Source organism: Betta splendens, chromosome 15 (genome assembly GCF_900634795.4).
Source record: "Betta splendens chromosome 15, fBetSpl5.4, whole genome shotgun sequence".
Taxonomy (NCBI): Eukaryota; Metazoa; Chordata; class Actinopteri; order Anabantiformes; family Osphronemidae; genus Betta; species Betta splendens.
This window is the reverse complement of record NC_040895.2, coordinates 8583029-8605534: the sequence shown is the minus strand read 5'-3', so window position 1 is coordinate 8605534 and position 22506 is coordinate 8583029. Positions and strand designations below refer to the sequence as shown.

Sequence of the window (22506 nt, the reverse complement as noted above, 5' to 3'; positions counted from 1 at the left end):
TTTGAGATGAATCTCACAGTAATATATTTTATAATTCACTCTCCACCATGAGTATTATCACATGTGTACAGACCCGTGTTGCTTGAAGACAGGTAGACAGAAATCACCCCCCGCCCCCAAGTCTCCGTGATATCAAAAGAATAAACAGCATTCATCATAATCGTGACCTTGTGTCTTCTTGTCAGCGAGACTGACTTAATCAATTGCAGGAGTTGTCAGCTGTGACAAGAGGCGTTTAGACTGGAGACGCGGGAGACAGGTGGCGCGGACTGTCTGCAGACGCCGTGGCCTCTCTCCATTAATGTCAGTGTCAGCTCCAGTCAGACGAGCTCCAAACTTTGTTAGTGGAGTTTGTTTAATCTATGCTCGCCCCCCACTGCACAGGAATAAATGAGCCAATTAACAGTGAATGAGAAAACATCGCCGCATGTTTCAGTCGGAGGTGCGAGCTGCTTCTCGGATCCTAAAACGCGGGGTTTTAGTGTCGTCGTAGTGATCTCCGTCAGCTCGCTCCCGTTCGTTAGCGCCTCTCCAACAGCTCGGGCAATTTGACAATGATGCTAAATGAATCATATTTATTAATGGAGTTCGTACAGCTGTGCATGATTACGCTGGCGTTTTGCATCGCGAGCGGCTTTTTTTCCCCCCGTCGTCGCTGCAGCCGACGTGCGACGGTTCTGGGGTTTGAATGAAGCGCGTGGCGTTTTACAGCTTAATGAGGATGAAAGGCACAGAGAGGACAAAATGGAGCGCGCGTCGCCCTTTGCTCTCCACCTGCCCCACAGCAGCTTGCAGAGAGGACTGACTCTGTGTCTATGCGTAACCCTCCACACTTCATTGCTGAATGATTGGTAGCGAAATGGCAAATTTAAATCACATGCTGTGCTGAAGTGATTTTCCTACCTACTTTGATGCCTATTTTGTTATGGAAATTCATGATACATTAACATAACCAGCAGGAGTTTGGAACTGAAAATAATGAATCCTGATGGGAAGGAGCGGCTCCACTCTTAGTTTTGAATTAATACGCACGCAGGACAAGGCCGTCCTGACAACTGACACTTGTGTCGGTGCCCAGACTCTGAGAGGACGACTCGTACAGGACGTGCAGCTGATATAAGTCCTCTGACGGCTGGAACACAATAGCCCCTGAGGTTTCCAGTCTGACATCAAACACGCAAGCCAAGAAGATAGAAAAGTATGCAAATAAAGTCAAAGAATATTTTGATTAAAAGTAGAAAGTAATCAAAGCATGATACCACATGGACGGATGTTAATGACTTTTTAACAGTGTTTTGTTAAATAAATGTATTTGATGTCATTTCTATGCTGCTCGTGCCCACTACCACCTTTCTGGTATGTGACATTGCTGATAGACGACATCGCGCTGGGATTCAGAGAGGAGCACGTCACCTTGACCACCCGAGGGTCTGGCTCTGATTTCCTTTTGTCAAAAAGGTGCTTTTTGACATTTACTTTTTGATAGTATCGGGAAAGGGAGCGTGCGTGACGTGCAGCAGGGTCCCAGCTGCACCGCTGACGTGTGTTGGGCTACTAAGCCACCTGATGCTGTCGGAGTCCCACTGTACCTCTCACAATGGACAAAAGAGATTAGCTTAAGTGACAAGACAAACAGCACATACTGAACGCATCCAGGGCCTCACCTGCTGCAGCCTGTTGCTACGGCAACAACCCACAGCCCATCAGGGCTGACAGACAAGATGCTGAAATGCAAAAGCAATCATGATTATCTGTATTTTTGGAAGGATGGAGAAAAAATATTATTATTTTTTTTCGTTAAGGGGAATATTCAAGTGAATGTGGTATTTTACATCAGAATCAGAATGACTAGCAGATTTATTATGACAGGACTCAGGAATTAGTGGAGTTTCGGCGCATTTGTTACTTTAGGTTTGTGGCAACTTTTTTGGCAACAGTAATTAGTGACGGTGGCCAAGACGTTGCCTAGTGGTTAGGTTAATCACACAGGCAGAGGCTGCTGCCAGGATTAATTTGAATAGCTGTTACTACGGCGACTCATGTCGCTGATTAGTGCTGTCAGTTTGCCAATCTCCAGCAAAATGCACAATATTACCACAGTAAACTCAAACACAGGCTCCACTAGTTCAACATGCTGTAAAGTGCAGCTACCGCATCGAAGACCATTAGCAGTGTATAAAATGCACTGATCATTTAGTAAAGATTCAATGAATTAAGGTGGTGAAAAGTCTGTTGCTCTGGAAACTATATGATATTAAGTGGACTACAAATGGTAAGAACATGATTGTGATTCATGTGATTCAGAAGTGGCATTTAAAAGGAAGCCAGTGTTTGAACTGTCACGATGAATCACGAAATTACAGTATTAATAGTTATATTTATTTTGATAAACAGTTTTGTTTCTTTCTCAGGAAGGTGGAAAGCCTCCTGAGGAGGCGTTGGGGCCAGAGAGTGAGCATCAGTCAATAGAACAGATAATAAAAGACTTGTACTTTTCAGTAACAATATTAGTTGATGGTTTATTGTCGTGGTTGAAGGCGTGTTGTTCTGGTTGTGAGTGCATCTGAGCACATCATGGAGCATTAACGTGCTGTATAGCAGCCGTCTGCGTCGCCTTGTGCCATATTTATTTGTCATTTACGTCCAAAGACTGTCTCTGAATCTGCGAGAAGTTGGCGAGTAGAAAGCATTAGCACAGCTGACCCCAGCTGCTGCACTGCTCTGCTACCACTTTATTATTATTACTTTTTTGAAGTGCTGCATATTAGGCTGGAGTGGAAAGCAGCAGGGCTCCGGGAGAAGCCCCCCACTCCCTCAGTGTGAGTCCTGATCTTTAAACACAGTGCTGATGTGTTCCCAGCATCCATGGAAACCAAAGATCCAGGTGACATTTTGTTTTAACGAGTTAGAGAACATCAGCATAACCAAAACTGCTCTCAAAGTTATGGCTAAATAAGGCTAATGCATTTATTAATGTCCTGTTTAATTACGGTGCATTTTAGAGCTGTTGCTTTTGATTTTCTTTCATTAGGCTTTCTGGGCGTTTGCTCCTGTAGGAAAAACAACATGGAAGGATTTTTAATGACTTCTGAAGTAAATTCATTAACAAGGGCAGCAACACGTTGACTCTTTATTTCTCTCCTAACTGCACTCAGTTTATTAGTCTTCTATAAAGTGTCATGTTTTTTGAATCCTGCATGTTGCACATGGACACGTTCACTTGTTGAGATGTACTTAGTTTTAGTGTTTAGACACGGTCATAGAAAAATTTGACCAGTCTGGAATGAGCCTGCTCCTGCCTCCCTCCTGCTGCTCCAAGTCAGATTTGATGGGTTTTCTAAATATTCAGTATTTATTATTTATAAGTATCTTACTGGTCTGTGCGGTCTTCAACCAGACTTGTTGTGAATATGGTAGCGATCCATGTCCCTGAGCTCAATTTAGACGAGTAAGCACCCGTAAGTCAACTGAAACCAGCAACTCTAAAATGCCCAATCTGTCGTAGTGTAGTGTAGTGTAGTGTAGTGTAGTGTAGTGTAGTGTAGTGTAGTGTAGTGTAGTGTAGTATAGTATAGTATAGTATAGTATAGTATAGTATAGTATAGTATAGTATAGTATAGTGTAGTGTAGTGTAGTATAGTGTGGTATAGTGTAGTGTCGTAGTGTCGTGTCGTCTCGTGTCGTGTCGTCGTCTCGTGTCTGTCGTCTCGTCTGTGTCGTGTGGTCTCGTTTCGTATGTGTGTGTCGTGTCGTGTCGTCTATAGTCTATCTCGTATCTCTCGTCTCGTCTAGTCTCGTCTCGTCTCGTCTAGTCTCGTCTCGTCTAGTATAGTATCGTCTTTGTGGGCAAAAGTAGTGTACAAAAATACTGTGTACTCTCCACCGAGTTTAAGATATTTGAAGCAGTGACCTGTTGGTTAATGAGATGAGGACATCTCAGAGCCAACACTGAAGATGGAACACACATTGTTGATGGGCTTCTACACACATTACACACCGGGCCGTATATTGGTCCCAGCTGCCCCTTTAAAAGCCCTTGGGGTTCAACCAGTAAAATACAAAATAAAGTTTACTCCAAAACACATTAGGTTTTATAACGCATCCACGTTTCTCATTTAACGCCGAACCAAGCTGTGTTTTGTTTTGAAGGGAACGACCAGATGAATTCAGGTGTGGCTGTCGCTCTGGTGAATTATCACTAAGTTGTTATTCTGAGCAGGTTGATGGGAAAAAACATCAGCGGTTTACAGTTCAGCCATTAGGAAACGCTTAAAAGAGCCGCCTTTCATTCAAGAGGCTTCGTGCTGTAGGTCGGTGAGGGTTTCGGCCTCTTTTTCCTCAACTATAACTACATGAAGGGTGAGAATACGCTTTACCTCCCGAAAAAGCAAATCATCAAGCTGATCAGAGCAACAACAGGGAGCGAAAGACGCCGAATTAGTTTATTAATCCTCCTCCTCCTCCGTTCTCTCCTCACGAGGGGCCACTGGCGTGAGACAAACGTGCCTTTCTCCTCAAACAACAATGTAATCTGCATCGCCGTCTTGTGCGGCTGGAGTTTAATCGACATATTCTTATTTGTTCAAAGCAAACTAGCGGCGCTGCAAGTCAATTTCCTCCCGGCTTTTCAGTGGCTCTCGCTGCCTTTGAAGGCAGGCTTCCATAATGAATGGTGTCAATTTTCCTCCCAATTAGAGTGTTTATCTCAGCTTAGTTCACCTATAGTGCTGCCTCCGCCTCTTGTGGGGGCAGATGAATTTTCATGAAGGACAAACACTGTACTTCAGATAAAAAAAACAAAACAGCTTATCTGGCGCTGGGATTTAAAGCTTCGCGTCTGTTTGTGCCGCGTTAACAGTCAGCGTGGTGCCAGGTCCTTTCAGAGCGGCGTCTGCGGTGGGAGAAGCTGGAGAGAGCGAGAGCGATGTAACACATGTTTGTGTAAGGAGAGGTCCGCAGGGCTTTCATCTGAAAAACAGAATAAACTGAAGTCATTATATCGGCCCACGGGTGTGTGATCAGACCTGTGAGACGGAAACACGGCTGCGTACGGGTCAGCAGACGTTATGTTTATCGCATGCAGCGCACGCAGAGAAACTGGGTGTGAATTAGGCCGGCAGGCTGCTGTGGTGGAGGGGCATTTGTATGCGACCCGGCCCGCGCAGAGCGGTTCTGCTCCCCCCCGACGCTACCTGCAGCTCCAGTTCAGGGAACCCTCCGCTCTGACATGCAACATTTAAATGAAGACATTAAAATTTCAGCAGTCTCTGTTCCAGGGACGATCGCTGCTGACATCTGCCTGCATGCGACATGTTAATGGAACAGAAACACGGCGGAGGGAAAGCTTGTTTTTCCAGTGAGAAACGTGTTGTTGATGCCTTGCGGACACTGGGCCGTTCCCAGTAGCTTGACAACATAACTATGAAGCACTCTGTTCCTAAATATGATTGAAGCGATAACGAGTGTAAAGAACGTTTAGCAGAATTTGTTCTGGATTCGCAGAATGTGAAGCTGATATTTTCTGGTATTTTGGTGGTAAGAGTGAATGACATCATAATGAGACAAGTTGAGTTTGTTGTTTATAGTAATTTCTCTGCATATTCTGATTTTAGTATACAGAACTTTGTGTGTGTGTTAATGATGGTACCTTGGTTGGTTCGGTCCTGTCATGGACGCACGACCCTCATACTTTGTGCGGTAGTCTCATATGAGGATGCTCCACAGCCAGCAATTACATTAAGCACCACTGGATCCTAATTGTCCTAATTGCCTGTTGCTCTGCTGCTCTGTCCTAAAGAACGTATGGGCATCAGCCAAAGAACAGTACAGCAGCAAGCCACAACCTTTGATACTTCGAACTCTGGGCATAAGCAAGCACAAATATAGTAAAGTTGCCAAGGTAACATTTCCTCCGCTCTGGGAGCTGCTGAGTCTTTGTTGACATCCTCCGTGTGAGGTCTCCAGACGATGGAGAGGCTCTCAAAGCGAGGCAGAGATTCCTCGTCTTCGTTACAGGAGGGCGCCCGAGGGCAGGAGAGGCAGCATCCTGGAGATGACAGGGCAGGCTATTTGTTCCTGTCCACCCAGGAACACACAACCCATCACTGTGGTACACAGTTCCATGTGGTGGATTCAGTGGGATTTAGGTGCAATACAGTAGCTGCTATGAGAATCAGACGAATATCATCTATTGTCATGAGTAAAACAAGAGGCAGCACAAGTTGCAATCAAAGCTTTCACCTTAAACTTTATTCGTTATAGTTTAGCAAAGCAAACATCAAAGTATGAAGGCATCTTTTCATAGAACTGTAAGTCGTCTGATCTTTAGTGTGGCACCACTGAAAATTATTCATTAATCATAACAACATTTAAAAAGGAGCCAAACCCATTTCTAAATCAACCGAGGAGAAAAACAAATCATTAACAACAGGTATTAGCCATTATATGATGTAATGAAAATTACAAATCATCTGCAAGCAAAACCCAACCAAGAACTCATACCTGGACCATCACCGTACGTCTGTGAGCGCGCTTTTTGTAGTTTGATATGAAATAAGGCAAATTTTCTTTCAATACAGTTATAGATTATCTGGTAAGGAGACAAGCGAAAGCGATGGAGACCATAATTCCCGTTTATGTCTGTGACGTTCAGAGCAATTTTTTTTCCGGCATGCACTGAAGAGCAGGTGAGGAGGGAGGAAGGAACGAGTGTGTTTGTTAAAAGACCACACATCCTCTGTGCTGAAGAACAGCTTCCTGCTGCGGTTAGAGAAGCAGCGGGCGGCGGAACACCATTAGGATAAAGCGGGCGGGACCGAGGCGCCCGCCTCACGGGCCGCGTGGGTTCTGACGGAGGAGCAGGGCCGAGCTGCTGCAGCGCGTGTGGAGACATGGCAGGTGTCGGCGTGTTACTCTCTGAGGATGCGTCTAAATGCAGGTGTTGTCAGGTGGGATGTCATCATCACTGTGTTTGTTGTGTGGAGAACGAAAGGACGTGTGACGCGGAGCGTCACCCAGCCTCGGGTGTCGACGTGTAGGGGCTGTGGCGGTTGTCCTGGCAACGCAGCAGCAGCCATGCGCTCACAGTAAATGGATCAGAACCTGGATTGTCAGCTGGGGAGAGGGCGAATGACGCTAACGCACAGTGAGGTATGGCTCGTCTTTTCTGATTGATATGTTCAAGTCCTAGAGTAAGCTTTTGTACATACATACATATACAGCACATACATACTTCAGGGATGAGTCGATTCTTAACAAAGACGGGAAAAGTAAAGTCGGGAATGTGAGCATCGTGTGAGAAACTGGTTTTTCCTGGGCCAGTGTCAGACGCCAGACTGACACCAGTGCGGTTGGCCTTCGCACAGTTTGTTGGCTGTCAGATGAGGTTGATTGTCTTCCCCTCAGCCGGTCATTCCTTCTTCTCTGCATCCTCAGTAGTTTCTGGAGAGAACAGAAATGAAGGCAATTACAGACATAATAATAATAATAATAATAATAATAATAATAATAATAATAATAATAATAATAATAATAATAATAATAATAATAATAATAGCCACAATTCAATAATAATGAATCCAAACCAGTATGCTCAACTGTCTTTATTTATTCTTTGATTTTGTTTATTGTCAATACTGGGAAACTGACTTGGTCTCCACAAAGTGGCGTATAACACTGCCTCCACCGTGCCAGGCACTAGATGACTGAATGATTTGGACCATGCACCTCATCATTTTGGTTTTAGTTCAGAGCAAATCTTTTTTTTTTCAGTGGTTTTGTGATGTAAACGGCACAACTGCTTTAATTGTACCATAGGACGTCACTCTTTAAAGGAAAAGGTCATTTCATATGAGAGGTGTGACCTTGGTACTTTTCAAAAGCTATTGAATTAAAACCTAATGGAAGAACGTGACTCTTCCTACTAAAGAATCATTTCGCTGAGTTTGTCTCAAGGCTGTGTTTTGTGTTTCTGAGCAATCGGCCAAGCAAAATAAGCCGAACCAGCTCAAAGATGAACATAATATAATGACCAGAGTCACTTCACTCAGAGTCTCATTCGATGGAAATAGTTCAGAATAGGACGCATAGTGAAGTGACCGGGTCCCCTGTCATGGCCCCGCGTCATCAGGCTAATTGAAACCTCCCCCTACCTGCTTGCCTGCACACGATCCCACCCGATGCACGCCGTCGTTCAACAACAGGCCTTTTCTTCCCCCGCGCTTTGTCTGCCATTGTTCAGGCTCCCTCCTTTCTCCACCAACCCGTTCGGGTCTGCCAAGTTATTTCATATGCTGCTAGCCTGTCCTATTTATTCAACCCTGACAATCTGCTCACAACAGTTGCTTATTGAATTCTTTTTTTTTCTACCTGGAAAATGTTCCATGGCCAAATTTGACTCCCATGCTTCGGCTTAACAAGCCCATAGACAGAAAACCGGAACAAGTGCACATATAGACATTCAGCACCGGCTACAGACGTCTGCTTTCACATTAAAGGCCATCTTATTACCCTAAGCGTCGATGCAGACCTGAGAATAATAAGTGCGGCATCCTTATCAGATATGATTTATTGGCGTGATTATTGCCCCTGCCCGTGTGTTGGCTGCATGTTAAAGCAATATGCATTGCACGCTTGATTTATTAAACGTCTGATAGTCGAGAGTGTGGGTAATTCATCAAACTCAATCGGCAAAACGTGCTGACACATTTAAACCAAAATATCAGGGTCATAGCTGCAGATCTGAAACGTGTGGAGAGGATTTACGGGTGCATTTGGCCCCGGAGGAGCCGGTACGGAGCGGCTGCATGCTGCCTGCCCCTACAGGGCGAGGGAGATAGAGACAGGCAGGGGGAAAAAGAGAGAGAGAGAGAGAGACTAGGAGGGCGAAGCTGAGTAACACTTGGCTGCACGGCGCCGAGGATTCTCCGGATGAAGCGAGTTTTAATTCAGCAGCTGTGGCCACTAATAAGAGCCCGCTCATAAACAGAGATGTGTACGGGATGAGTGCGCTTCCTTCATGCTCTCACCTTTGGGCTGAATGCTGACAGTCGGAATGGAGTCGGGTTCTTCTGCGCTCTTGACAGAATCTTTCATCTCCTCTGGAGCATGCGGAGAGGCAGAAATGGAATAATATGAGGAGAGGCAATCATAATTAAGCAATGCTCCTCATCCAGGGCAGAAAAGCATCAATTTACCTTAACAGGCTGCCGTGGTGAATCAAGCTTGAGTGGGTTTATAGTTAGATATCAGATAAAATGAGTTTTTTTCACTTTACATTTGCATGGAACGGGATGCGAATGTCTGTATCTAAACTCAAGAGTCTACATCAGGTCATGGCACACCAAGTGAGCACCCCGATGTCGACTTTTTAGCTGAATCAGCATGTTGGAAGCCTTTCACTGTTCAGCATCAGTGAATGCGAGGAGCACCTGTCATTTACTTCTGTAGGACATATTCTTAAACAGAGGCGGCTGTAAATGTCCGTTAAACAGGTATACTTAATACCCTGATAGGGGAATTACTGATGACCTACACTCTGTGGGGTCCCTAAAGGTCTCGCGTCCTGGTTGACTGAGGCTAATAGGCCGGTAAAGCTGCTAAAGACACAGTGATTCACAGTGAAACAGGTAAGATTTGATTTCCAGGTCTGTAACTGACTGACTATACTTCATCGTATGTTCTACCACCTCCTGCTGGTTTTACGGTCGACTGTCGATGCCACAGTCGCTCTCGCCCTCTGGCTTTTCGTCAGCTTGGCCCTTTCAGCCCTGACGCCTGACGCTGGCCAGAGCGGCTGACGCTCATATTTAATCCAGCATATCCACAGTAGCATATCAGCCCGGGCGAGCGTGTTTACATGAGCGTCTGCACCGTGACCAGCAGACGCAGGAAAGCATAGAGCGGTGGAGGGGACGCGGGGGCTGCGTTTCTGTGACGCTTCAACGCATCCCCGGAGTCGTTCATGGGGAAAAAAATCACAGCCTTACTCACCGTCATTGCTGGTGTCAGTGTTATTTGCAGCAACTGTAATGTGGAACAGAGACACAAGCATGTTACTCATCTTGAAAGTCAGGTTCAGTCTATCGTCACAGTAATTGGCGCTTAAAAAGCCTGACCAGGAAAGTGGGAGCAATTATATACAGATGGTCCCACATGTATATTTGCAGTGTTTTTGAACAGCCTCTCATGCCTGGGAACTGAGCACCTTCCTAAAGAGCTATACTTCAAAAAGCAGCTAAACAAATGCGAGATGGGAGAAAATTAATTACAGAGTTCCATCCCTCTAAGGCAGCTTGAGACCAACCCCCCCCCCTCCCCCCTTACCTGTGATGTCACACGTCTTTCATCGTCACATAGAAACAACCCAAGTCCCCAGACAGTCGGCATGATGTAAACTGCGACATAATTATCCCTCACACAAACGCAGAGTGTTTGGTAGGAACAGGATGAGCTCTACTGCCGGCGTGTAGGCAGCCTGGGCGTTAATTACTACTTTTGCCTCATCAGATTCTGACCTGTAGGCTGCCAGCGGTGGACAACACGCGTGTCCCAGCATCCTCGCCCACAAAGCTAATTGAATCTCTCGCAAAACATCAGAATTCAATTTCCGCTCGCTAAGTCAGCGGAGGAACTGGAGGTCTGCTCCAAGGCAGGAAGCATGAAGCACGAAGCCACAGCAACCTCAGACCGGGTCGAAGTTCGGGTTAAACGTGATATCGTATGCGCTAACGCTCCCGTGTACTGTATGCACAAGAGGCAGGTGCGCGGGGTCAATATGGTGAATTATGCATGGGCATGGACCGATAACACTCTTCCACCTAATCACATTACAGTTATTAAAGCTGACGAAGGGACATATGGAAGGTGCCGGATGTTGGACCGGAGCCTTTATCTTCTGCGAGCTAGCAAAGCATGGCCGTGTGCAGCAGCGGGGGCTCGCTGGAGCGTTGGCCGCCTTCCAGACGTCCCTCTCAGGTAATAACAGCACAGCCTTGGCACTAGGGTTGCATCCGCTTCCTCTAATGTCTCGCACTGATCAAAACAAAGCAAAAAAGCTCAGAATTTCAACTGATTGCTAGCACCCCCGCACCCCCTCCCTTCCCCAGGCTCCCCCGCCCGCACCAAGCTCGGCGGGAACAGCTCCGCCGGTCTGTCTCGCTCGCTAATTTGACTCCTGTGTGCTGACAGTAGCGGGGCAATCATTTAAGGGAGGATGCGAGTGTGTGGTGGTAAACGCACAAACAAGATAGGGGGAGAGAGAAAAACAGGCCTCTGTCAAGGTTCTGGCGAAGCAGAGTCATGGTCCACAGAGGGCTGATGAGGAAAGGAGGAGAAAAACAGCAGAATGGATTGACTCCCTCAGCAGGAAACTACCCAGCTTACACCAGTGGTTCCTAAAGCCCGGACCCTCAGGGTCTCCTTCATGCTTTTTCCTACTCTCCATTTTGGGCTCAAACAGTTTCCATCGCCTGGCTGTGTAAAGGAAGTTCAATAAAATAATTTGAGCCCAGAGATCAAACATCTCACGGATCAAAATTGAAAACACTTTCCAAATATGTACGTTATTTGACTTTCCTCGTCACTTCAGCCTCTGAGCAGTTCAGTGAAATCATCCCGGAGGAAAAAAAAGACCCACGATGAGGGAGTATGAGGAAATGTGTGTGCATGCACATTTACGCACACGCGAGAAAGGGAGAGGAAGGAAGAGAATGGGGCATAAGTCACCCTGCTACGCAGACAAGCAGAAAATTAGACCCCCCCCCCCCACCACCACCTTCAAGTCATTCATTAGACAAGAGGTAGTTAACGTTGTGTTGGTCAGCATTAATGTGCAGCACAACCCTCAGCCGCGACGGGAATTTAGCTTGAACAGTAAGAAGTGATAGAAAATAAAATAGATACTCTATGATATCCGCTTTAGCATTTGCTTATTTTCTCATTACTTTGCTTCACACACACACACACACACACACACACACACACACACACACACACACACACACACACACACACACACACACACTTCTTCTTGTCACTCAGTCGGCCCACAGGGAGCTGGTCCCTGCGGGTCACCCACGAGGCATCATGGGACCTGTCCCTGCTTAATGCTACAGACAAGAGCCTCAGGCAGAAAAGGGAGGTTCCTTTTGTCCCTCAGTCACAGGACATCTCACTGTGTTTTTATTCAGCTCCTCTTCTCTCGAGCAGCTAAAGAACAAAAATCGATGGCGCTCTACAGTGTCATTTCCCCAGGAGCGGCTCGTCTGTTCATTTGATCCTCTGCAGCCGACTCACACAGGTGTGCAGATGCTTATGTTCAAACCAGGCACCGTCTCAGTCAAAGAACTACTGATGACATACAAACCCTGCATGCGTATGTACAGTAGCACTTCAACACAACAGATGTCTGGATCCTGTGGTTCGAGGACGCTGCTTCTGCTCCAGAGAACAGGACAGGAACATGTCGAGGTCAGGACCAGTATCTGTTCAGACGGTCCATTCACTCCAGGAGATGAGAGCAGAATTCATTTGAGAGAACAGTTTGGGTGGTCTGGGTGAAGACTTGGGCCTGATCTGCACCGGGCCATGTATATTAAACAAGTATCAAAGAGCTCCTCATTGAGCTATGCATGGACTAATAGCCTTGTGGCTGATATGCCTGCTGCAAAGATAATTAATCATCTCCCTGCTCAAGCAAAACAAGAGCGGGTGGACCTCAACAAGTGCCCGAGCAAAAGAACTAATGAGCTGGTAAATGTAGAAAGCAACCCATTTTCATATGTTAATGTTAAGTTTGTTCTGTGGGCTTGTGGGGAAATGGCTTAGCTACATGAGCCGCCGCTCTCCAAAGCAGAGGAGAAAGGATTTTGTGAACGGAGGGGGACGGATCACCAGTCGAGAGCTGGAGTTTTCTTTGCTATGAGATGGAACGCTGTTTGACAATCCGAGCCAATTAAAGAGCACTGAGCTGTGACCTGAAGGCTGGGGAGATGAAAACAAGCCTGCTCGGTAAACACTGCAACTGCCCCTCTCCACCGCTCCCCTCCCGAGGAGCCGAGCATCTTCATTAATATTCTGCCTTTCTTCCCCACCAAAAGAAAAGGCCAAGGGTTTGTGGACACTAAGTAGCATTGTTGTTCCCCCGTGGGTTTGAGTAACCTTGCACCGGTTTATGTAGAGGGGCAGCTTGGAGTCGGGTTGAGGTCCTCTAAACAGACTGAAAGGGCCCGAGCTCATTACACAGGCTGGGCCGTGCTTGACAAGAGGAGAAAAAACACAAAGTGCTCTGAATGAGTGAGAAGAGAACAGGATACCATCTGGTTCGGGGTTAAGCCACAGCTCAGGGAAAGTGAAAATGATTAGAAGGCAGAGAGAGGTGGCAAGAGAAAAGAGGGCATAGTTGACAACATATGTTAGAAAGCATGATGGGAAAATGACCAGTGGCGAAGCTTTTATCCAACACAGGAGGGAAAGAAGGAGGATAGCCAAAAAAAAAAACCCCAACATCTCCATTTGCTCGTGTCCAAGGTGGAGTGAGACACTCGCTGTGGTCTGTCAGACTATGTAGAATATACGGAGACACTGAGATGAAAGGCGCAAGTGAATAACTGATTAAGTGATGAAGTGAGAGAGGGAGACAACACAAAAATAGACACGGAGGGGGAAAATGCAAAGGAGGCCTCCCCCTGTGTGACCTACATACCTGCTAAACCTGCTGTCAGTGGTGGCCTGCTCCGCTCTCATCACTCGCTGAATCACTTTACATAATCTTTAGACTCTCCTTGCGCCCGCTGTGGGAAACTGCCCGCTGTCGTCAGTGCTATTGTGCTGGACTGTATCAGGGCGCAGGCGGGCCGGCGATCTGGCTACAGGAGCCCCTTCAACGCGTCAAAGCGGGACGCGCCGCGGCGGAGGGGGGGCGGCGGCATCTTTCAGCTATTCAGCGACGCCTCGTCTGGACAGCGAGGTTTTTCCACCAGCGATTATGGACGGGACTGGTCAATATAATCAAAGAGCTTGTCTAGACTGCAGTGAAAACGAGGGTCCCTGGCTGAGAAGCTGTCTATCAGCGAAAGGTCAGTAGGAGAGCGGCTGCAGCGGTACGGCGTGTTAGCAGTGCGGCGCGGGCCTAATGGAGATATAATTATAGAGGATGTAGATGTTGCTTCAGAGTTTCCTCTCATGACACCTTGGAACACGAATTTCCTCCACTGCTGAGTTTTCTCCCAGTGCTTTCGACCACAGATCAATTTGCTTCCATCCCTTTTGAAGCATAGCTTAAATTAAAACACTAAAAGGCACCAAACGCCCCAACCAGTAACTACTGGTGTCCATACGTGGCAGATATTGTACCTAAATATTGTCTTGCAGACGCCTGTGTCTCTCGTGGGCTCGTGTGCTCGCGTCACATCTCCCTCGCAGCCTCCAACAGACAGGCGTCTCACGCAGAGATCACTCGTCGCTCACGCGTGTGCGAGGCGCGGGCTGAAAATGTATTTTTGCGCTCAAATACGTATTTGTTGCATCTCTGCTGGTTGATTCCACACAGAGCTGATTCATTTGCTGCTTTTGAGAAGCAAACACGGGGCTCGAGACAGAATAGGAGCGCTGATCAAAAGACGGCTTCAAAGGACGGCAGAAACATTGCGTTCCTTGTAGCCTGTTAGATAGGTTAGTTAGGCCCCCTCCGTCTGAAGCAGGCTTCAGGGCCAGAGGGGACCAGCTTAATGGACACTGTGCACAATATTTGTCTGTTCTCCATCTGCAGCTAAATGACCAGAGCCCTGCATTTCTCATCAAAAGGAAGACATTACAATACGATGAAGGGCGCCGTCGTGCTGGGGAATGATGGCATAGAAACCAGAGTCACTGTGACTCCAAGGGATCCGCGGAAAACCATTATTTTGAATCGAGAAAGTTCTTCATATTGAAATCACCAGGAAATAGGCGTAGGTTCATATTTGTATAACTCGAAAATTAGCAAAGCAAGTTAAAAGAAGGAGGCAAATGGAGGTGAGGAACGCGGAGCGAAGCCGAACGGAACGTGGCCGTAAAAGCCTAGTTAGGGACGATGCAGAGGCTCTGGGGGGTCCCGGACCTTCAGTCGGTATAAAAAAGCCATAAAACACAAGCGTGGCCTAATGCTTTTAGCCTGTGGCAGCTTGCTCCCCGAGGAGCCACTCACGACTTACAGTATACAATGTTACGCCAAAAGTTAATTGTGTGCTGACAAGTCGTAGCCACAGGACAGACCGCATTGCTCTGCAGAATTAGATTTACATCACCGATATCCCATTGTTCACTAAAGACCAAGACAAAAGGGCACACAACAACCAATTAAGCCATGCTTCAAATCCTTTCGCTGCTGTAGAAGGAGAAGCTTAAATGAACGCGCACTCCGGCGGGCTGCGGATTCGGAGAGCGATATCCCAATTAATTCTGGGATAAATTATTCAAACTGCTAGGAAGGCGGAAATGAAGCTCTCGGCTTTTAGTGGGTTGGCGAAGAGAGTCCACGTGTTGTGCTCGTTGCGGGGGGGGGGAGGCGCGCACAGGGTCACTGTGCCGCGATGGCTCCACTGCCGATGGCAGCGGCTCGTTTCCTATTCCACCGGGGCAGGAATCAATAACTTCCCCCCATATAATTCCAGAAAACAAGAGAGTGAAAATAATTCTCATGACACTTGTTAGATTTGGCGCGCCTCCATTTTGATTCTCCTCATATCGTTTGCGGCTCCTGTACCCGACACGTGACGACGCGATGCTGGCGTCGTGTAGCAGCAGCAGCAGCAACTTCGCATCCGCCGAGTGGCGACGCTAAATAAAGCAGCCTGACATCCCGGCCTCCGGGGGAAACGACGTTAAAACAATCAAGTAACTATACTTACTTGAAGGTTGTGATATTTTTTTTAACAACAGGTGTAAGAAGACAACAAAAGAAAAATCAGGCAGCGGGAATGTCAGCTCCAGCAGCCTGTGGGCTGATGTAATAGCGCCTTGTCTTTGTGCTGTGTTGAGACTGAGATTGTTGTGATGGCCTGCTGGGCCTGTCTCTCTCTCCATCTCCCCTGCAGGTTCCCTCCTGCCTGGCTTTAGTATGCTATTACAGTCTGTCCCCTGCCTGTTCGTCTGGGCTCCGCTCACTAAAGGCCGCCCTTTTAAAGAATTCTCTCCAGCATCCTTCCATCGTCAAGGAGCCGCTGTCGTCCCGCAGCCGGCCTCTGGCTTCATCGCGCACTCGTACGCGCGGCTCGCGTCGGTCGCAGCCGACGTTCCGGCTGCGGCGCCGTAAACCTCGCGCCGCACGAAGCTCCGATGCTCAGCAGCACAAGAAACGGAAGAAGGACGAGCTGCTGTTGAGTCATTGGCCGCCATTAAGTGTCACCTTTGGAGCAAAGCCTGTAACTATTGACTCCTATAGGAGAATCAGGGTGCATGAAGAGAAAAACAATTTCTGTTCACAACTCAGATTTATTCGTTCCTCGCTTTAGGCAAAGTCAGTCTTATTTTAATTTATGGGTTTTCCATGTGCCTACTGAAGCGGCCGTCTATTCCCTCAAGTTATCAGAACGAGGCATGCTGGGTAGATATATCAATCACAGTAGTACAATACTGTAGCCTCTGTAACCAGTATGCTATGAATATTCATAAAGAGCGGCTGCTGGAGCCTTATTCGGTTTGGGGAACCTTTATGAGATTCCAAATATCGCACTCAGGATCTCAACGCCTGTGCAGGCAAATAACTAATACGTCTAAGTCACACAGTGGAGCCTGCTCTCCTGATTTGAAATACATAATCTCTCATCAGCCTCCTTCCCCACGCATCACTCGTATCGCTGCTAAAGGAAATAGTTCGTCTCATGCGGCTCTCGACATCACGGGAAAATACTTAAACATAACTGCATATTTATTCGGAACGACCTGCAACGTAAACAACAGATGGCTCCGTCTTGTAACGGGAGCTGATGAAACTTCAGCAGGTGACCTGTGCTCGTCTAATAGAAGGCAGTGTTTGCAGACGGAATAAATTATTACGCTAACAAGTTATAATGACGACGAGTGCCAATGAATAAAACGCAAAGCTGTTTTCCTTAGCTTCGTATTATTTAGTGTGACTGAGCTGGGGCTGAGATACTTAGCTGTGATACACACTTCCATATGTGCGACACCGAGCTGTGCGAGAACAGCGGGGTGTCAACAGACATCGCTGACAACTGGGAGCACGTGGATGCAAACACGCGACAGGCGCTGCGGAGGCATTAACCAGCGGCGCATCAGGACGCGTGTTAGGAGAACGTGCTGTGCTGGAGATCTTGGAACCACTGGACAGTGAGCCTCACAGAAACACACTGGCAATTAGTCGAAGCCCCACGACTACTTAAGGACAAGACACAGAAGAACGTGTTATTTGTGATTGCAGATTAGCACTCGATTGGAACCATCAAAGACGTAAACTAGAATCTGGACTCCTTGTTTCTGTGAGACCCGGAGAAACAAAGACCACTAACTGGCACCAGGCGTGTGCACGTGCGGTATGACATCGTCTGTCCACAGGCCGTTGGATTCGCTGCTCATCATCATTACGAGCCATTTTATTAGTCCTTTCAGCGAAAGCGATTTAACCTGTGTGACCGCGAGCAGGCAGCCTGATTACAGTTATTATTTTTAATAAAGGGTATTGACTCTGGAATCACTCGGTCTTGTCTAGTGAATAACTGCTTACACATGGCTAAGCTGTGCCGTGTTGGCCTCCATGAGATTCAATAACTAAGACAGTTTGGGTCTGCGCTCTGTCCAGGGCCCCGCTCCTCTATACAAAATGCAATCTGCCTGCAATCAGGACTGACACCACTGTTTACTGCTTGACAGTGCCAGAGCCCAGCCAACGGTAACCCTAGACAGTGACAGGCATTGGCGGGCTCAGCCAGGACACAATCAACAGCCCGGATTGAAGCTTTCCACTGATGGAAAGCCTGTAGTGTTTGCAGGACGTATTCCAATGGCTTTTCAGAGCGGATGGAGAAAGCTATCTGAGATAGATCTATCTGGAATGTTCACTCTCACCCTAAATTAATTGAATGTCAGTCAGAGAGAAAGTGAAATAGAGGTGAGAGTGTGACTCAAACCTTTGTGCTTGAGCCGTGTGGGAACGGGTTCACAAAAACTCCCAACATCCAGTGCTCTTAATCAGTGACGATGCGAGACGGAGAAAAATGGGGGAATAAAGACACATTATCCGAAGTGTAAAAGAGAAAACAAACGGGCGGCTGAGTAGAGGTCAGTCGTGGAATGTCATGAAAACACCACGACTAGAAACAAAGGCACATATGAGAAAGCCTCCCGAGCATCATTCATGACTGTCGCTATTACAGTCAGACACAAACCCTGAGCAGTCCTCACACCATCAACCACTCTCTGTGGCACCGAGCTGCAGAATGTACCTTTACACCTCCAGACTGCTCACTGTGTCACTGCTGCCTTTGCAAATCTAGACGCATTAACGCCACACTAGGAAGGTCTCATCGCGGACGCCCCGAAGAAAGGGGCTGGAATGAAAGAAGAGGCCAAAATAATTTGAGATTCTGCTGCGAAAGGCTGTTCTCAGCACTATTGTGGCTGCCTGGATGTGTCGAGCCACTTAATGGCCCCTTTACTGCCCGAGTCCTTCCTGCACAAAGTGATATGAGCGATAAAGCGGGGACCTTAGATAGACTGAGACTGATTCGGAAGGAGAAATAATTTGACTAAGCGCAGACGACAAAAATGATGCTGACCACACTAATCCAATACAGCGGGGCTGAAATATACCAAATTCCTATTGATTGAGAGTCAGTCGGATTGAAATTGAATTGGAGGAAATCAGATCTTACCTTCCATGGACACAGTGGGCTCGGCTAGGTTGTCGTCTGCTTTCTGTGCAGGGGCTTGCTCTTCCTCTGCAAAAGGAAGCCGAGCGGTACGGTTTGTGAGCGTGTGCGTCTCCAAAATAAAAGCCTTGACCTACAGTAACACATCTGCCCTCAGATCAGCCTGCTCTTGCGTATGGGTGCGTACAGTATGTGGGTGTACAGGACCGGGGAGGCTGTTTACAAGCACAGCTCCACAGCTGCTTCTTCTGTACAATCGCATAGATTCAAACCCAGTTAAGGAAAATCACCCTTCCTCCACATTGCTAGTGATCCATCCACCAAATGTGTATGACTCACGTTTTCCCAGTGTTTTGCTGCCAGCCTGTCAACAATCAGGATTTCATGCGTTAAAGTGGCTGATTCATACATACCTTTGACTGCTTCCTTGTTTATATCGTTGTCCGTGCCTTTGTCTTCATCCTTGTCTTCATCTTTGCCGCTGAGATCTCTGCTCTCAGTCATATCTTGGTCTTGACCTTCTTCCTCATTTCCTCCATCGTCATCTGTGGACGGACAAACATTGGAGTGGAAAGAGACACGACGGTCGTCAAATCGTACGGCACGTGGCGCGAAACGAGCGAATACCAGACATCTTTCAAAAAAAATGTGCACATTGACAGGCTGCGACGGCTCAAAGGCTGTCAGACACGCAAAGACTTCCAGACGTTAGAAAAAAAAACCCCGGCAGCTTCCTCTGAAGGAAATGTTCTGTGTGTAGACAGTATCCAGTGTCAAAGCAACAGTAAAAAGCAGTACTTGTAAATAAAGATGCTAATGAGGGTCTGTGTGCAAAGGTTATACCTTACAAAGTACCCGACACCACATATTGAACAACTTATTGATCTGTGGTCTCTGGTTTTCACCTATTATATACAAACACAGTGCAGGAAGGTGCCGATGCTTTGCTTTGGCCCACAGGTGTTGCTTTAAACTGGAGTCCTGTGCTCCTCCTAGTTCCGACCTCTCTGTTTGTGTCTCATGAGAAAATAATTGCACACCTCAGGTCTTGGACGGCGTCCCAGGGCTGCGCTCGCTATAACTCTCTCACAGAATGTCTACAAAATGCACGTTCCGAGAGGCTCTATCTGTCAAATCTTTGTCAATGGGAAGGGATTTGAATAAAACAAAAACAGAGGGGAGGCGAAGGCGCCGCTCGCTGCCAGTATGCAAATGCGGAATCTTAATTATGTACCGGCAGCGCGGAGGATATTCAGAGGAAGAGAAATGGTTCTGGCTCAAAGTTAATGGCTGCCCCCTTCAAAAACGCACACACGTCCACGCGCCCAGTTCATCGCCAGCGCAGCGAAACCCATCAGAGCTTTGGGACGTGTCATGAGGTCCATTTAAAGCTATGTGTACCAGTTACTCCTCTGCTGCTAACAAGGCTGATCATGGCCGATCTTTAATCAGACTGAGCCGAGGCGGAAACCTGCAGCGCGGCTCGTCGGATCAACGCGCTCCGCGGCCCGAGCGCCGTACCTGGGTTCTGGCTTTCCATCGGCACGTCGTTCCCCTCGCTCGCCGCGGAACCTGGGAGGAGAAGAGGAAATTCAAAAGGGTGGAAAACAGTTCAGTGCGAGCGCCTGCAGCTGAATTGACTTCGATATCACCTCAAACAGCCTTTTCATTCCATCTCTTTGTGTAGCTTTGTCTTTGTACCGCAGTATGAGAGCAATGGAACCACAAAGACATGCATAAATTAAGTGACAAAAAAGAAGGGAAAAGAATGTCACTTCTAAAGCCATACATAATTGAGGGATTTCTTTGTTCCAAGCTTCTGTGATAAGCGAAGTTTCTTTCTTTGCTAGAGTGGTGACACACAGGATAGAAAACCCAACTGGAGCGAATACGAAATTCAATTTTTGATGACAGATGACATTAGCACGCGATAGTGGAGCCAAGAGGCTCAAAACATGTGTTAATGGCCCGTAGAGCTACATTACCGTTGTCATTCTTTCCTTTGGCACCTGCTTCCTCTTTACCTGAAAACGGAGGGAAATGAATTATCAGCCAACTGCAGGCGTGCGTGGGAATAGTGCCAGTCATTCACTCTGAACAACAGAGGCACCGGTCGCGGCAGCGATGGCAAACCCTTCGTCTCCGGAGTGAGAGCCGGTGTCGCGTATGAGACCGGCCACTTCCTGTCTAGATCCGTCCCGCCTCGCCCAGTTGACCGAGAGTCGCATTTTCCTTGTCGGTCCGAAAAGGTTCAACGTGACAAATGTCAAGGTGTTCCAGGTTAGTGGCCATGTACCAAAGCCCTGTCCTTATCAATGAGGTCTTACTTTTAAAGCACACCTGGGTCTCATGGAAACATCATTAGTTTGCCTAGAAATAGAGCCAGCGGCATGTTGCTGTGGCCGTCGTAGCTAGCTAGTTAGCACACGGCGACAAGCACTGTGATGCTAAAGTGTCTGATGTGACGTCTGTGAAAACGTTTCTGCTTTAGATGTTTAAATGTTTAACTGTACACTCCTCATGCTGTGTGGCTAAATGCATGTGAGGAAGGGATAGAAGGCGTCCAGTGGACACTCAGCTTTAATCCCTGCAACCCTCCCCGCCATCGTTTGTGCGCGCGCACACACGCGCACACACACATAAACCAATGACATTTGGGACAAATTGAGTAAATGAAAGCCATGACACCAATAAGAGAACATGCTCGACAATGGCTATTGTGCAGCTTCCATAATTGCTTTTTTAACAAGCTGCAGAGAGAAACCATTTTTTCATATCTATGCAATTTTGCCCTGCACTCAGAACAATAAAAATGCCAGCCTCTATTAAATGGGAAAAAGGACAGTTCTACCAGTGCTGCATGTTTGTCTCAAGTGCCTCTGTCTATCACACAGAATGCTGGTGACACACAGTAGATGGCAATCCTTTCTATTAATCATGACTGGCATTTTAAGATGGAGCCACAGACAGCGGGGCTGAAAAGAATACTTCATTGGGAAAAACAGGTTAAGATGAATGCTTCGGCAGCCATGAGGTCACCCTAAACCTTTTCTCTCTCTGTTTAAAAATTATGCATGACTGTTGCATCTGTCTAAAGTGATCCCCAGCAACAATGGATCGGATTCGACAAAAGGCTGAATGTAATTTCCTCCCTGTTATTTGATCATTCGTATTGGGCTTATTGAATGGAGCAGTATTCAATTTGCCATAAAGGATGCTAAGGGGGCAGATTGTGGGTAAACGCACACACACACATATGGACACGTGCTAGCGCTAACCAAACTACAAAAGATCCTGGACTACGGCAGATGCGATTTATAATGGCTTCACGTTAACTTCAATTAGAACCCAGGCGGGCGTCCGGCCGCTTGCTGCGCTGCTCCCACCCAGCAGGTGGCAGCATCGCCCCAGCTTTCCTGCCCCACGTCACTGTCCTCCACCGTGTCTGACACACTTCACGCAGAGAAGCTCCGACCGCCGTCCACACCTCCAGACCTGTGTCACATCTAGCATGCGGCGCTGCACAACAAACAGGATTATTTCAGTAGCGGCCTGCACTTGTGTTGACGGAGTGACGCGACACTTCAATGATTTATTGGTTATTGGGGGTCCAGCATCACATGGACATTCAGTATTCAGA

At 47.3% G+C, this 22506-nt stretch overlaps 1 protein-coding gene across 7 annotated transcripts in view; it reads right to left on the bottom strand.

Moving 5' to 3' along the window:
• Positions 1–6227: 6227 nt before the first annotated feature.
• Positions 6228–22506, bottom strand: part of macrod2 (mono-ADP ribosylhydrolase 2) — a 292993-nt gene continuing 276714 nt past the window's right edge. For 4 of the 7 annotated variants that reach the window (XM_055502342.1, XM_055502341.1, XM_029175393.3 and 1 more), the window contains 7 exons: positions 20852–20890; positions 20388–20438; positions 19280–19411; positions 18870–18935; positions 9991–10023; positions 9027–9098; positions 6228–7440 (listed from right to left, as the gene is read on the bottom strand). In XM_055502342.1, coding sequence (XP_055358317.1) covers positions 7409–7440; positions 9027–9098; positions 9991–10023; positions 18870–18935; positions 19280–19411; positions 20388–20438; positions 20852–20890 — 425 coding nt within the window. In that variant the 3' untranslated portion in view covers positions 6228–7408. The remainder of the gene's footprint in view (positions 7441–9026; positions 9099–9990; positions 10024–18869; positions 18936–19279; positions 19412–20387; positions 20439–20851; positions 20891–22506) is intronic. The other 3 variants (XM_029175396.2, XM_029175394.2, XM_055502343.1) reach the window with 1 other exon arrangement.